Source organism: Stegodyphus dumicola, chromosome 1 (genome assembly GCF_044657685.1).
Source record: "Stegodyphus dumicola isolate Sdum_Otavi_A_Nest chromosome 1, ASM4465768v1".
NCBI lineage: Eukaryota > Metazoa > Arthropoda > Arachnida > Araneae > Eresidae > Stegodyphus > Stegodyphus dumicola.
Window position 1 is genome coordinate 162607622 of NC_140768.1, and position 14338 is coordinate 162621959.

The following is a 14338-nucleotide window of genomic DNA, read 5'->3' on the forward strand; positions in this document are numbered from 1 at the left end:
TTATTTACTGCATTTATTGTTCATGTTGTTTATTATTGTAATGTAATGCTTATTATTGCATTTATGCCACAGTTGTAAGTTTGGCTTCCTGTCCAGGGATTGTGCTGCCCGGGATGTGCAGTCCTTCGGAAGGGGGCTGTGTTATGGATTTGGTATTTAAATAGCTTATGTTAGTTGAATTGTAAATTAAATGGTTTTATTTCCCGCGCAGTGCAGCGCGTGACGAATATTAAAAGAAAGCTAAGCCGAAAAATTGAAAATACAAGAGCGCGTGCATGTAACATTTAGTAAATATCTCTTTTTGATTTCGAGAAAGTACTAGAAAATACTCGCGCGCAATTTTAAAATCTTATAAAAGGAAGAAAACCTCTCAGTTCGTGTTAGTTACTTAGTTTGTTGTTGTTTAGAAAACTGCTCTTGTTGACTGTAGCGAATTCGCGGATTAGCTTTCTTTAGCTGTTTTGAATTAAGTTCTCTTGAACGTTTGAGTAGTTAAAAGATAACTACTGTGAGATATTGTAATGCTGCACAAATATTTTAGGAAATTTAAGCATATTTGTTGTGATAATAATAAATTTTTGTTCATTTTTCATTGGACTTGTGCATTCATTTCATAGCGAACCCGTACGCACGAAACAATACATTTATGCAGATTCTTCATTATTTAGTTTCTTTAATATTTAGTGGCAACAGTTTGAAAAGTGAAACGACGCAAAAGCCTGTTTTGAGAGTAATTGCCCTTTCGTTCTAATGGTCCTTTGGGCAAAAATTAAAAAAGTTAAGATCATTTCCTAAAAACCATTTGGAATCAATTAATGGCAAATTCATAACAATAAGAAGAAAGGTAAATTAAAAATGACACTGAAAATACATTTCCCGATTTTATTTCAATCATTTAATGAATACAGTTAAGTTATCAATATTTCAAATTCAATAATTGCTGACGAAATTTGATCTCACTTGAGAATAAATATTTAATCTATAATTTTAAACAAATCCAAAGTGAAACATCAAGCCACTGCTACAGGGTAGGGGGCAACCTTCAGAAGCTTTACCATTCTACGTAATTATCTTCCCTTGGAGTATTCAACTTCTGTTCCCGCACATCGAACCAATACGTAAAAATTTAGGAAATCTTCGAATTAAATAAAACGGTATGTAGTAAAAGGAACTTATTTTAAAAGAAACGATCTTTTCGTCGCCACAAATATTCTCCTTCGAATACCACCACACATTCGCTCTTTCGGGACTTCGAAAAAGAAATAAACAAACGATAAGGACAGCAGAGGGGGGGGGGAAGGACTCGAAAGGAAGGAAAAAGGGGAATCGTCGCCTACAGAAGAGAAATTCCCCCTGCGTTGAATGACAATGAAGTAAAAATGGTAGCGAGTTCATTCAGATGGTAATGCCTTTTTCGACGCCGCGAAAGAATGTGGCTTCTAAAGACGCTATAAAATCACATCTAACTTGGCCGCACGGAAAGCGCACAAGTATAGGTTTTTAACACGAAGTAAAAGGTGATGAAACATAGACTGGAATAAATTGTTCCGGCTCACAGCGGTATGAATAAAGTCGCTGGAAAGCGAAACTTTCAGTTTATTTATCTTTTTTTTTTTTGAATTAGGTATTCGGAATTTTTAGATTTAAGGTTTTGCATGTAGATGATTTGAAAGAAAAGAGAGAATCTTTCAGTTCGTGGTAATTTTATGCTATTTATTTTAGTTGTTTACGTTGGAAACAGCATGTTAGTTTAGCGCTCAGCAAAGGGAAAAAAATAAAATAAAATAAAATAAAATAAAAAATAAAAAAATTAATTAAATAAATAAATTAAAAAAAAAACTGCAAAATACCGTTTATTCTAAAAAGTGCGTTGCATCAAAATGCGTGTATTATGGTGTGGTGTATTTAATTATGGCAAAGCACACGAGGGCTATCTGCCTAAAGGGAGGGATGCCTTTCGTGGAGGACTTTCTAAGAGAAACTGGCTCGTATACACGTTACACATGGGGAAAACCACGAAAACGCCCATGCAGCCAGCCCGTTCGCGGGATTCGAACCTCAGACCGAACTACCAGTGTTCAGCGTCTTTACCGCTCGGCCGCTGGTGGGCCTGCGTGTATTATGATAACTAAAATTAAGTTAAAAACTTTGCTTAATTCTTGATCATTCATTTTGCAAAGAAATTGTTCGCAGTATCGCCCTAAAGTGTTTTAAATATCCTTATATTATTAAGATTTAACACTAGCGGAAGTATCCGATACCAGTTAAGTTAGATTGAGCGTAAAGTATCTAATAACAGAGAAGAACGATACCGCTGTAATCCTTCTCTAATTGACGATCCAAAATCTATGATTCATGGTCAGACATTTTTCAATCCGATGCTATATGGAACCCACAGAAAAAATTTCCATAGAAAAATAAACTAATTCTCTTTCATTATATCGGCAACAATGCCACGTAGTTTTTAATGATTTTCGTTTTCGTAATCAAATGGTCGTACAAGTTCAAGTTCTATCCAATATTCCATCTATATTCAATTTTAGCCGATTAAATGTGGCAAAAGAAATGGATCATAATACATCAGAAATCAATAACGCGAACAAACACACAAACAGACATTCTGCTTTATATGTATAGATTTTGTAAAACTTACAAATTTTTGATTAACAAACTCTACGATTGGAAAGCGAGCAGTAGAAATAAAGCATTTTTATCTCCAACGGGTGAGACTGTTGCCACTCGGAAAAATGAGTGCTTTCAGAGTTTATAACTAGTGTTTCCGCTGATTAAAAGTCTTATGAAGATGCAAGCAGTCGAAATGGCTTCCCGGGAATTTTTGGAATCGGGAATAATGCATTTAATGTATGGGAAGGCTATTTTTATTTCATCATAAAACTTGGAAATTTTTTATTAACAAACTCCAGGATTTGAAAGCGAGCAGTAGGAACAACTTTGCTTAATTCTTGATCATCAAGGTAAATTTTCATCCCCAGCTTGCGAGACTTGCCACTCGGAAAGATAAGGGCGAAAATGATCGTTTTCCGAGTTTTTAATTAATATCGTTAATTTTAGCTACTTTTTCTTTCTTTCTTTTCTTTTCTTTTTTTTCTTTCTCTCTCTCTCTCTCTCTTTTTTTTTTTTTTTTTTCAAAAAAGTGGACATTGACCTTTTCCAGGACCCAGAAAAGAATTGTAGAAAGTTTGATGACGATAGCTATTGTTGTGACTGAGTTATTAGCGAACAAACGCACATTCTTTCTTCTTTACATATACAGATTAACAGTAATTACATGGTCAAATCAAGTCAAATGTAGTTTCAGAAGTCAAATGCATCCATGCGTGAAAATCACTGTTTTTGCCAGTTCGACAATCTTTTCACTATACAGCTCTTCTGCCTCGAAAGGAAATTCCCCCAAGCTTTGCGAGAGCTGCAAGTATTGCCACATACTTGAAGATGTATTCTGGAGAAAGTCCTGTTTCGAAGCAGTTTCTACAAGTTCCATATGATCTGGTACCATCTTCATTAATTTTCATTCCTCTAAAATGACAGGTTCTCATTCTAATAATGGTCTTTGTAATTTTTCTATTTGCATCAATCTCACATATCTGATGGTCGATGGTCTTTCTTAATAATTTCTCTTTGAGTCTATATTTGGCAATCGCATTAGCATCTTCAAGAGTAACGGGGATTGAGTTGTAGCCAGTTCATCGGGTGCCTCGTTCCCATCGATTCCAACATGTGCAGGTATCCATTGCGTAATGTATGTCTTTCCCGTTCGGTCGACTATTTCTAGGCGCTGCGAAAAAAAGAGACAGTTCTATATGTTCCGTTCTATATTCTACTGGGCCAATTGACGAAGTTCAACTTGCGTTTTTCATGTCTCGAAAGCGCGACTTAGGATATATATTCGATTTTTATATAGCATCATTCTAACAAAGGTATTTTGACACAAAATCGGCCTTTTTCTGAAAGGACATGCCGCTTTTCTTCCATATTTCGACTCTGCGACTCAAACTTCGACAAAAAATTAGCTCTAAAAATTTTAGCTCGTCAATGTTAATTGAATTTGGATTTAAACAAATTTAAATTCTTAACAAATACGTATAAAAGTAAAAAAAATGTAAATTCTAAAAAAAGGAAAAAAGCCAAAATAATTTAAAATAATTTAAAAAAATGTGCAAACATGTAAAAGATTTAATTCTCGAACTAATCTACAATATCATTTAAATTCAGAAGCATAAGCAAATCAAGTGCAAAATCTATCCATGAAAATAAATCTACTAATTTAATAAATTAAAATTAAATTAAAAATTTTTTTAAAAAATGCATATGTGAATGACCGTAGAGTAGTTTTTTGGCTTTTTTCCTTTTTTTAGAATTTAAATTTTCTTTACTTTTATACGTATTTGTTAAGAATTTAATTGAATTTGGTATATATTAGTTAATATCTCTTTTTTTTATTAAACTTATTTAATTTCTCCTTACACAGCTCAAAATTTAGGTTCATTCCAAATAAAATTCACCCATTTTTTAAGATTTATTTTTAAAATTTGTATTTTTAAATAATTTTTCTAAATTTTTCGAAAACATTTTGAATTATAACCTATAAAATTTTTATAATCATCTTAAAGTAGATGTATTTTTAAGCATACCCGCAAAAAATTAGAGCTTTTTATTCAAAATTTCCGAAGCTATACGTGAATTTATATATTGGCACATTTTGAAATTTGGCATATTTGTTGAAAGCGATAATAACGAAAATATGGATTACGCATTTTGCTAAAATTATTTGAAAGTAAGAACGATGTGAAATAAATAAATTTGAAAGTAAGAACGATGTGAAATAGCCAAACACATGAAAAGCCCAATGTTTTTAAAAACCATTTATTTAAATTCTCTTAGCTTTGACGAATATTTTGTGACAGCGTGCTACTTTTGTACACTTTTCTTAAAAAATATTGCACCAAACTTCTTCAAAGATTGCATTATGGTTGAAAACAGATCATTTAAGAATAATAAGCAGTATTTTACATTTTATTTATAAAGAAAAACATTAAAAATAAATTAGTAAATTTTTTTGAAAACCATAGAAAAAGTAGTATTAAATTTTTAATATATACAAAACTAATGATCGTAAATTTTATATCCTGCTGCATAGTTTCAAAGAAATAGTTAAGATAAGTAACTGTAGAAAATTTACACCTTCCAGGTTGAATAAGTTTCCAAAAAAGATGTACCGAAAGTAGAAAAAAAAAAAAAAAAAAAAAAAAAAAAATCTGAAAGGGTTTAGATTTTAAATTACGTCCAAAGAGACCTTTTTTTTAACATTTTGTGTGTTACCTTTATTTATTAAATATCATGTTCTTTGCACTTAAACCATAAAATTCATTTCAACAGCAATGTCGCAAAATAATTTTAAAATGAGCCTATCTTTAGAATTTCCGACACACAGTTCCGCGCGCTGAAGATAAAGTTTTTTTTTTTTTTTTTTTTTCCAAAGCAAAATGCTGCAAAAGTTTTAGAAAATATGAAATCGATCATAAAACAAATTCCCAATTTCAAATTTGGGCTTTCAGATGACCATATTCGCAGTAGGATTACGTCATTCAAAATTTGATGGCTCTAGGTACCGTTGTTTTATCACAATGCGATAAACATACATGTATTTATGCAGATTCGTTATTTAATTTTTTTCAAATATAATACAGGGCGCTAGTATTTGGTGGCAATGATTTGAAAAGCTATTAAAAAAAAAAAAAAAAAACTGAGAAACCATTTTGAGTAAAACTGAAAAACATTTAAACACTAATTATTTGTAAAAAAATCATTTTAATATTCTCCTGCAGAATAATCGTTTGAATTGACATTTCTAAATCACATTATTCTTGTTTTATTAATTTATATTTCTTTCTGGCCATTTTTATAAAGCTTTTGGTAAGCGAGATAGGCGTGACGAATTTTTTTTACAATCTATTTTTCGGAAAGACTTTACTATATAAAATCCTACTTTTATTCCTAATAATTTCATTACTTTACTGCGGCTTTGTACACCATCATTATAACATATTATCACATCTAACAAACCTAATTTTAATGGGATGCAACTCACAAAAACATTTTCGTGTCCAGATGCAATTCGTTCGGGTTTTGAGTTCTTTCATGAATGCAATTTGACAATAGTTTTTCGCCAGAGATTTAAAAACACACTTTTAACAGCTGATAAAACAGGTTCTGGCAAAGAATGTTTATGGACATACTTTTTACCAGCTGATATGGTTTTATTGTTTTCTAAACTGGTGGGGTGTCCGCCGATAACATCGCGGACGAAAACGTCGCGGAGAAAACAACGCAAGGCGAAAACGTCGTGCTACAAAACATCGTGGGAGAAAACATCGCAGTCCTAAAACATCGTGGTACAAAACATCGTCGTGGAAAATAAAGCGGTTAAAAAACTTGGCAGTTTAAAAACATCGTCGTCGAAAATATCGTGGTAAAAAAAAAGTATCTACAAATCATCGCATGACGATAATATTGCAGACATGCTTTTTTCATACATGCGTTTCGCAAACATGCTTTAATAACTGTAAATGAATATTCCCATAACGATTTGTGAGCGCAAGATGTAAAGAAGGATAATTTTTACTTTCACATTTTTTATTAACTAATAAATTTTTGCTGAAAAAGTAAGAAGGAAACTTAAGCATAGAAAATTAAATGCAACTTATAGCTTATACTTTTCATGAAAAATTACCAGTAAAATCTTTATAAAAAATGATTTATTAATGGCCTTTGTTAGTTAACTATGTCGGTTTCAAATTCTATTAATTGCATTAATCTGCTATGCTTCAGTTTCCTTCTTACTTTTTCAGAAAAAATTTATTAGTTAATAAAAATATGTGAAAGTAAAAATTATCCTTCTTTCCATCTTGCGCTCACAAATCATTATGGGAATATACATTTACAGTTATCAAAGCATATCTGCGATGTTATTCTCATGCAATGATTTGTAGATACTTTATTTTTTACCACGATATTTTCGACGACGATGTTTTTAAATTGCGAAGTTTTTGAACCGTTTTATTTTCGACGAAGATGTTTTGTACCACGATGTTTTAGGACCGCGATGTTTTCTCTTTGCGATGTTTTCTTCCACGATGTTTTGTATCACGACGTTTTCGCCTTACGTTGTTTTCTCCGCGACGTTTTTGTCCGCGGTGTTTCTGCCGCGATGTTTTCGGCTGTAACCACTGGTGGACTTGTTTGCATTTTGTAATGAAAGATTCGGTCTTTTTAAATTTTCGAAACCTGCATAAATTATATATTTTTAAAATCGTCTTTGTTTACTTTATTTTTTAGTTCAAAATTTCAAAATTGTTTGTCATATGTCTCTTTAACATAAGAGAACCTCACTTTCTAATCCTACAGTTTGTTAAAAAAATTTCGAAGTTTTACGATGATATAACAATAGCATTGCCAAACATTAAATACATTATTTCCGATTGGAAAAATTCTTGGGTAGCCATTTTGACTGCGTACGACTTTAACCAGCCGAGATATTAATTAAAAATGCCGAAAACATTAATTTTCGACTTCATTTTTCTGATTGGCAACATTCTCGATCGTTGGAGATAAAAAAGCTTGATTTCGAAAAGTGTTGCTACTACTTCTTTTCAGATCGCAGAGTTTGTTAATCAAAAATTTGTAAGTTTTACAAAATCTCTGTATATAAGGAAGAATGTTTGGGTGTTTGTTTGTGTTTTTCGGTTATTGATTTCTGATCCATTATGATTAATGTTTTGCCACACTTAATCGACACTAAAATTGAATATAGGGGAAATATTGGACGGAACTTGAGCTTTTACGACCATTGGATTAGAAAGACGAAAATCTTTCAAAACTGCGTGGTAATGTTGCTGATATAATGAGAAAATTAGTTTTATTTCTCTATCGCAGCGGTTCTCCACCTTTTGACTAACGCGTAACATCTAAACAAAAACTGAAAACCTTTAATACCACCACTACAAAGTACTACTACTGATAAACCAAGTATGCACTATCTTGTTAATTTGATATGTAGTACATAATCTAATGCGTAAGCCAAGTATCGTAATATATAATGTAATATGTAATGTAATCATAATAGTGTGATATGTATCATAATATCTAATGTAATATGTAATGTAATCGTAATAGTGTCATATGTATCTTAATATATAATATAATATGTAATGTAGTATGTACTGATTAATTAGCAACATGACACACAATGCAAAGCCCAACCGAAACAATGTGAATGCAAACTGTATAATAGTATTATGCACAATGATGTAGGCAGCGTATCGAGTAACGGGTACAATTGGCATGGTGCTGACGATAATTCAATATACATCCAGTGTATAATGCTTATCATGTGTATAATTTATCCTGTATAATGCAATACCTGTGTATAACTAATTTTCCTGTGAATAATTTAACCCATATCGTGCTTATAACCCTCTATTGCGTATAATGTTCCTATGTATCATTAATTTCCCCGTGTACAATATAATGGGTATCCTGTCCTGTGCAAAATAACATGTTTATAATGTACCAATATAGGGTTTATTAGGAAAGAATTTTAATGTAATAAGTTGATGTGAAGTTAATGTAATGTTAGGGCAAGGTATTAATTTGATATGTAGTATGTAATGCAATGTGTAAATCATGTATCGTAATATATAATGTAATATGAAATGTAAGATAAAGGTGGACGTGGTGCTGTACTGATTAACCCAAATGGTAAAGGGGCAGTGCCCACGTCCTCTGTCGCTTATCGCTTACCACCACTCTTGAACAAAACTCAGATCGCATAAATTTACGAATGTTAGAGAAAAAAAACTCAATAAGGATGTTGGGGTTTTAATTTTTGAATTTAATAGTTAAAAATACTTTGCGTACCACCTGTTGAGAACCCCGCCTATGGAAATGTTTTATGTGGGTTCTATATCGCATCGGACTGAAAAAGGTCTGACCATGAATTGTGTTTGTTTGCATTATTATTAGAGAAGAGTTACAGCGATATCGTCCTTTCTGTTGCTAGATGCATTACTCTCAATGTTTTGTAGCTTACGCATTAGATTATGTACTATATATCAAATTAACAAGATAGTGCATACTTGGTTTATCAGTAGTAGTAAGTGGTGGTATTAAAGGTTTTCAGTTTTTGTTTAGATGTTACGCGTTAGTCAAAAGGTGGAGAACCGCTGCGATAGAGAAATAAAATTAATTTTCTCATTATATCAGCAACATTACCACGCAGTTTTGAAAGATTTTCGTCTTTCTAATCCAATGGTCGTAAAAGCTCAAGTTCCGTCCAGTAACCGAACTGGTGTCGGGTACTTCCCGATAGTAGATTTGTAAAATGCAATTAATATTGTTACCATGGGATATACTGCTTGTATAGAAAACACGTTTGACTTTTGTTTTCGATGCAGACCCAAGTTCGGCTTAGCGATACAGAGAATTACATTTAACCTAAGAGAAGGTACACATGCGAACTTACCTTCCAGCCAGGTTCGACCTGGATGACCCAAGTGCAATCCAGAGGTACTTTCCAAGTGAGGGAATAGTTCAAGATGGATTTGCTCACGTCCACGGCGCTTATAAGGCCTCCGGCGCCACCTCGCTTGTAAGTGCACTCTGAAATGAAACAAACAAACAAAACAAAAAAAAAAAAAAAAAAAAAAGAGACAAAATACCGTATATTCCGGCGTATAATCGTTGACGTTGTTAATAAAAAAACCTTATACCTTATAAGAACAATGTCTTTAATGTCTTATAAGGTATTTTATAATGTCTTCTAAGGTCTTTAATGTCTTATAAGGTATTTTATAATGTCTTATAAGGTCTTTAATGTCTTATAAGGTATTTAAAGTCTTATAAGGTATTTAAAGTCTTAGAAGAATACGTTATAATAACAGAGTTTTTAATGTCTTATAAGGTATTTCTCCCGCCTTCTTGGCATGCCTTCGTGGTGTGGTGGTCTGCACGCTGGACGCTTATTCCAGAGCTCAGTGGTTCCATTATAGGCGAAGGCGTTCCTCATTTTTCATCCTTCATGCTTCGAAAAATACTAATGACTCCAGTGGTACCCGAACTAAAAAGAGTGTTGGATGATGATTCTCCACACCCAGGATTTGGCGATTGGGTCCTCTCAAAACCCCAGTCGCCCTTTAAAAGAGGGAGTATGTAAGATATTTCTCCCTCTTTTCTAGCGTCCCTTCGGGGTGTAGTGCTCTGCACGCCGGGCCGGTATTTCAGAGGTCCTTGGTTCGATTCCCGGCGAAGGCGTTTACTCATTTTTCATCTTGCTTGCTTCCAAAAATATCCTAATATCTCTACAGTGGAGCTCGAACTAAAAGTGTGTTGGATGATGATTCTCCACACCCAGGATTTGGCGATTGGGTCCCCTAAAAACCACAATTTAAAAGGAGGAGTATATAAGGTATATCTCCCCCTTCTTAGCGTGCCTTCGTGGTGTGGTGGTCTGCACACTGGGCCGGTATTCCAGAGGTCCGCGGTTCGATTCCCGGCGAAAGCTTTGTTAATTTTTCATCTCTCTTGCTTTAAAAAATACCTAATGTCTCTACAGTCTGACAAAATACCAAATAGATAATGAAACAAATTCCAAATTAGGGTTTTCAGATACCCATATTCGCTGGAGGATTCCGTTATTCAAATTTTGAAGGCTGTAGGTACCGCTGTATTATCACAATGCGAGAAACACAGATACGCTTATGCAGATTCTTCATTATTTAATTTCTTCAAATATAATACAAGCGATAATATTTGATAATGTTTCAACGATCTGAGGGTACTCGTTTTTGATGTATGCGAGATACATAAGGACGTAGGTACAGAGGTCGCGAAAAAAAATCTCTTCTGAATCCATTTTAAATCAGTTTCGTAATTCGTTTTGGGGAAAAAAGTCCTTTATTCTGTCCTTACGTACAGATGTCACGTAAAACATTCGTTCAATTGCATTCGATAGCGGTCAAAATGAATATTTTCGATGAAATATGATATCCAAAATTTTTCGCGATTACAATACTTCCTTTACTTCGTACAAGGAAGTAAAAATACCCATATATATGTGTGCATATATCACATTTAAGTGTCATAAAACGCAGCGTGGAATCAATTTTTAGTCCAAAGGGATTTGAATCCCGAAGGACTATTAGTTTCGTTTTGGCATTTTGCGTCGGACTCATAAATGTCGGTTCACTTTTCAAACTGTTGCCACAAAATGTTAGAGTCCTGCATTATATTTGAAGAAGTTAAATAATGAAAAATCTGCATAAATGTATGTATATTTCTCGTATTGTGATAAAACAACGGTACATAGAGTCATCGAATTTTGAATAACGTAATCCTCCAACGAATATGAGCATGTGGAAGACCCAAATTTGAAATTTGAAATTTGTTTTATGATCGATTTCCTATTTTTTAAAACTTTGACGAATTTTTGATTAACAAACTCAAGGATTTCAAAGCGAGCAATGGCAACGTTGTGCAGAAAAAACATTTTTATCTCCAGCACGTGAGTCTCTGTATCCGAAATTCTAAAGATATGCTCGTTTTAAAACTATTTTGCGATATTGCTGTTGCACTGGATCTTATGGTTTAAGTGCGAGGAATATGATATTTAATAAAGAAAGGTAACACACAAAATGTTAAAAAACGCCCCTTTGGACGTAATTTAAAATCTGAAACATTTCAGATTTTGTTTATCTTTTGTTGGAAAATTAAGCATCAGCAGATTCCTCTTTCGTATGTCTACGTTTAGAACTAATAATAAATGAGCTGGCAACAATAGCTTATGATATTCAATTAACTAATACCCGAACAATGAGATTCGTTGAATGTGTAAAATACAATCGTGAATAACAAAACAGCTATCTTCGAACAGAGAAGCTATTAATCACTTAGCCACATAACTAGAATAAATGTTGAGGAAGAAAAATGTTCGTTTATGCTAATCCATTAATTTACTGATTAAAACTTAAGATGAAAAAGATAATGATCATTTTTACAATTCTGATTAAACTAGATGTTGATTGTAAGCATCTTATATGATGATTCTACCGTAATTGAAGGTTAAGTTAGCTGCACGCTAGTTCTGGAATCTTAGCTTTCACGTTTCTATTCGGAGATTGAATTAAACCGTAAGTTCCCGTAATTAAAAGTTACAACAAAATTAATTTCGCCTTGAAGTAGAAATTGTTTTATAAGAATCAACAATATTTCTTTTGGAAGTGGTTATCTGAAATTATAAGGTATTTTCTCCCTCCTTTCTGCATGCCATCATGGTATAACTGTTGCACACTCGGCGCGTATTCGAGAGGTTCAGGTTCGCATCTCGGCGAGGTCATTGCACATTTTCCATGTTTCTTTCTGCTTCAAAATAAACTAATAAATCTACAGTGGCGCCCGAACAGGGATGGTGGTGGATGCTGATTTTTCACTATCAGGATTTGGCGATTGGGTCCTCTAATCCTTAGTCGTCCTTTAAAAGAAGAAATATATAAGGTATTTTCTCCCTTCTTTCTGCATACCTTCGTAGTGTAACGGTAGCACGCTCGGACCTCTCGAATGAGAGGTCCAGATTCGAGTCCCAGCAAGGGCATTAAAAGCCTATCACATGCGCTATTGGTAGCCGGAACACGCCATCGAGAGAAACTTTTCTCAGAAAGCCGTTCCACTAAACCGGGTTACCATCATTTCACTTGGTAAACAGACTTTAAAGCAAAACAGGAATCAGTTATCGCTCAGATTGGCGAAAGAGACGTTTGCTTTCAAATCCCGTGTATATGCAAAATATACTTTGTAATTATTTTAACACTGTTGGCTCAATATCTTGGCAAAATGACAAGTGTTTATTACATTTGTAGAGATATTAGGTATTTTTGGAAGCAGGCAAGAGAAAAAATTAAGCAAGCGCCTTCGCCGGGAATCGAAACGCGGACCTCTGGAATATGCGCCCAGCGTGCAGACCACCACACCACGAAGGCATGCCATAAAGATGGGAGAAATACCTTATACATTAATTGTTACTTTTATATTGTATATTTTTTTACTCCGATTCTTGTAATGATCTGTTGTATATATTTTTGTAAATACTTTTAGTACATCGTACACTCAGTGATTTGTCATTATTGTAAACAATATTTTTATATCCATGTATTTATTTAGCAAATTTTATGTACACAATATCTAATGTCATATACTGATATATGTTTTGTGATGAGTGAAAAATATGTATTTCATCCCCAAAATGTTAAATATTGCGTAAAGACTACTTGTTGAGTTTTTTTGGTTAAATTCTCAAGTAAATTACAAATGCAAAGGTTGTGTGTAAATGGGTAAATTTTAATGACTAGCCTAATGCACAAAATGCACTTCAATTATTTTTCCACTGTGTATTCCATATCCATGATAATGTGCAAAGAACTGATGACTACTGTTGCTGCCAATTACATAATCGTTATATGAATTAGAAGTAACTTCAAATAAAATTTTCGGCAATGTTCACTTTTGTATTCACATATCTACACACACATCTAATAAGTCATATCATACATACACATAGAGAAAGAGGTAGAGATGCGATGGTTTAGAAGTTGTTGATGTATATTTATTAGTTTTAATGTAATGAATAAGATTTATATTAATGAATGCATATACAAATGCTTTTCATCATTCATAATAATAAATCGATAAATTTCCAAGGTTTCAATATATACCATTTATAATAAAAATATAGTATTTTTTAATGTATTTATAATCTGAAAAGTATTTCATTAATAACATGAGAATAATGGCATACAAATTCAATGTGTATTCGTATTATTACATAAGCTATGTTATCCTTTTTTATGCACCTTTTATGTTGTTAACAGTATGTCACTGATTATGCAGTTTCAATTTAAAAATACTAAAAGTAATGAGCAGGAAAGTAAAGTCGCGCCTATAGAAACAGATTTAAAAAAAAAAATATTTACCTTAAATTTAATTAAAAAAAATTCTATTATATAACAATAATATTTCTTTTCACATGAAATAAAACAAAATTGGCGAACTTTTAGCGACGAATAATTTGTAAATAAATCATCGAAAATAGCACGTCATAAAATACTTTCTACTCTGAAATATCAACGATTATAAATTTAATGAACATATAAACATTTTAAAAATGACTTGGACAGTTATACTACAACAAAACAGGGCAATGTATAAATACGTCTTTTTCCGTATTTCTTCAATTAAATCGGTTTCTATTTCTACCTTTCAGGATCTCACA

The 14338-nt window shown here is 32.8% G+C and overlaps 1 protein-coding gene across 1 annotated transcript in view; it reads right to left on the reverse strand.

Moving 5' to 3' along the window:
• Window positions 1-14338, reverse strand: part of LOC118185821 (uncharacterized) — a 781755-nt gene that overhangs the window by 72537 nt on the left and 694880 nt on the right. Inside the window, exon 8 of the mRNA XM_085822881.1 lies at window positions 9542-9678. Coding sequence (XP_085679007.1) covers window positions 9542-9678 — 137 coding nt within the window. The remainder of the gene's footprint in view (window positions 1-9541; window positions 9679-14338) is intronic.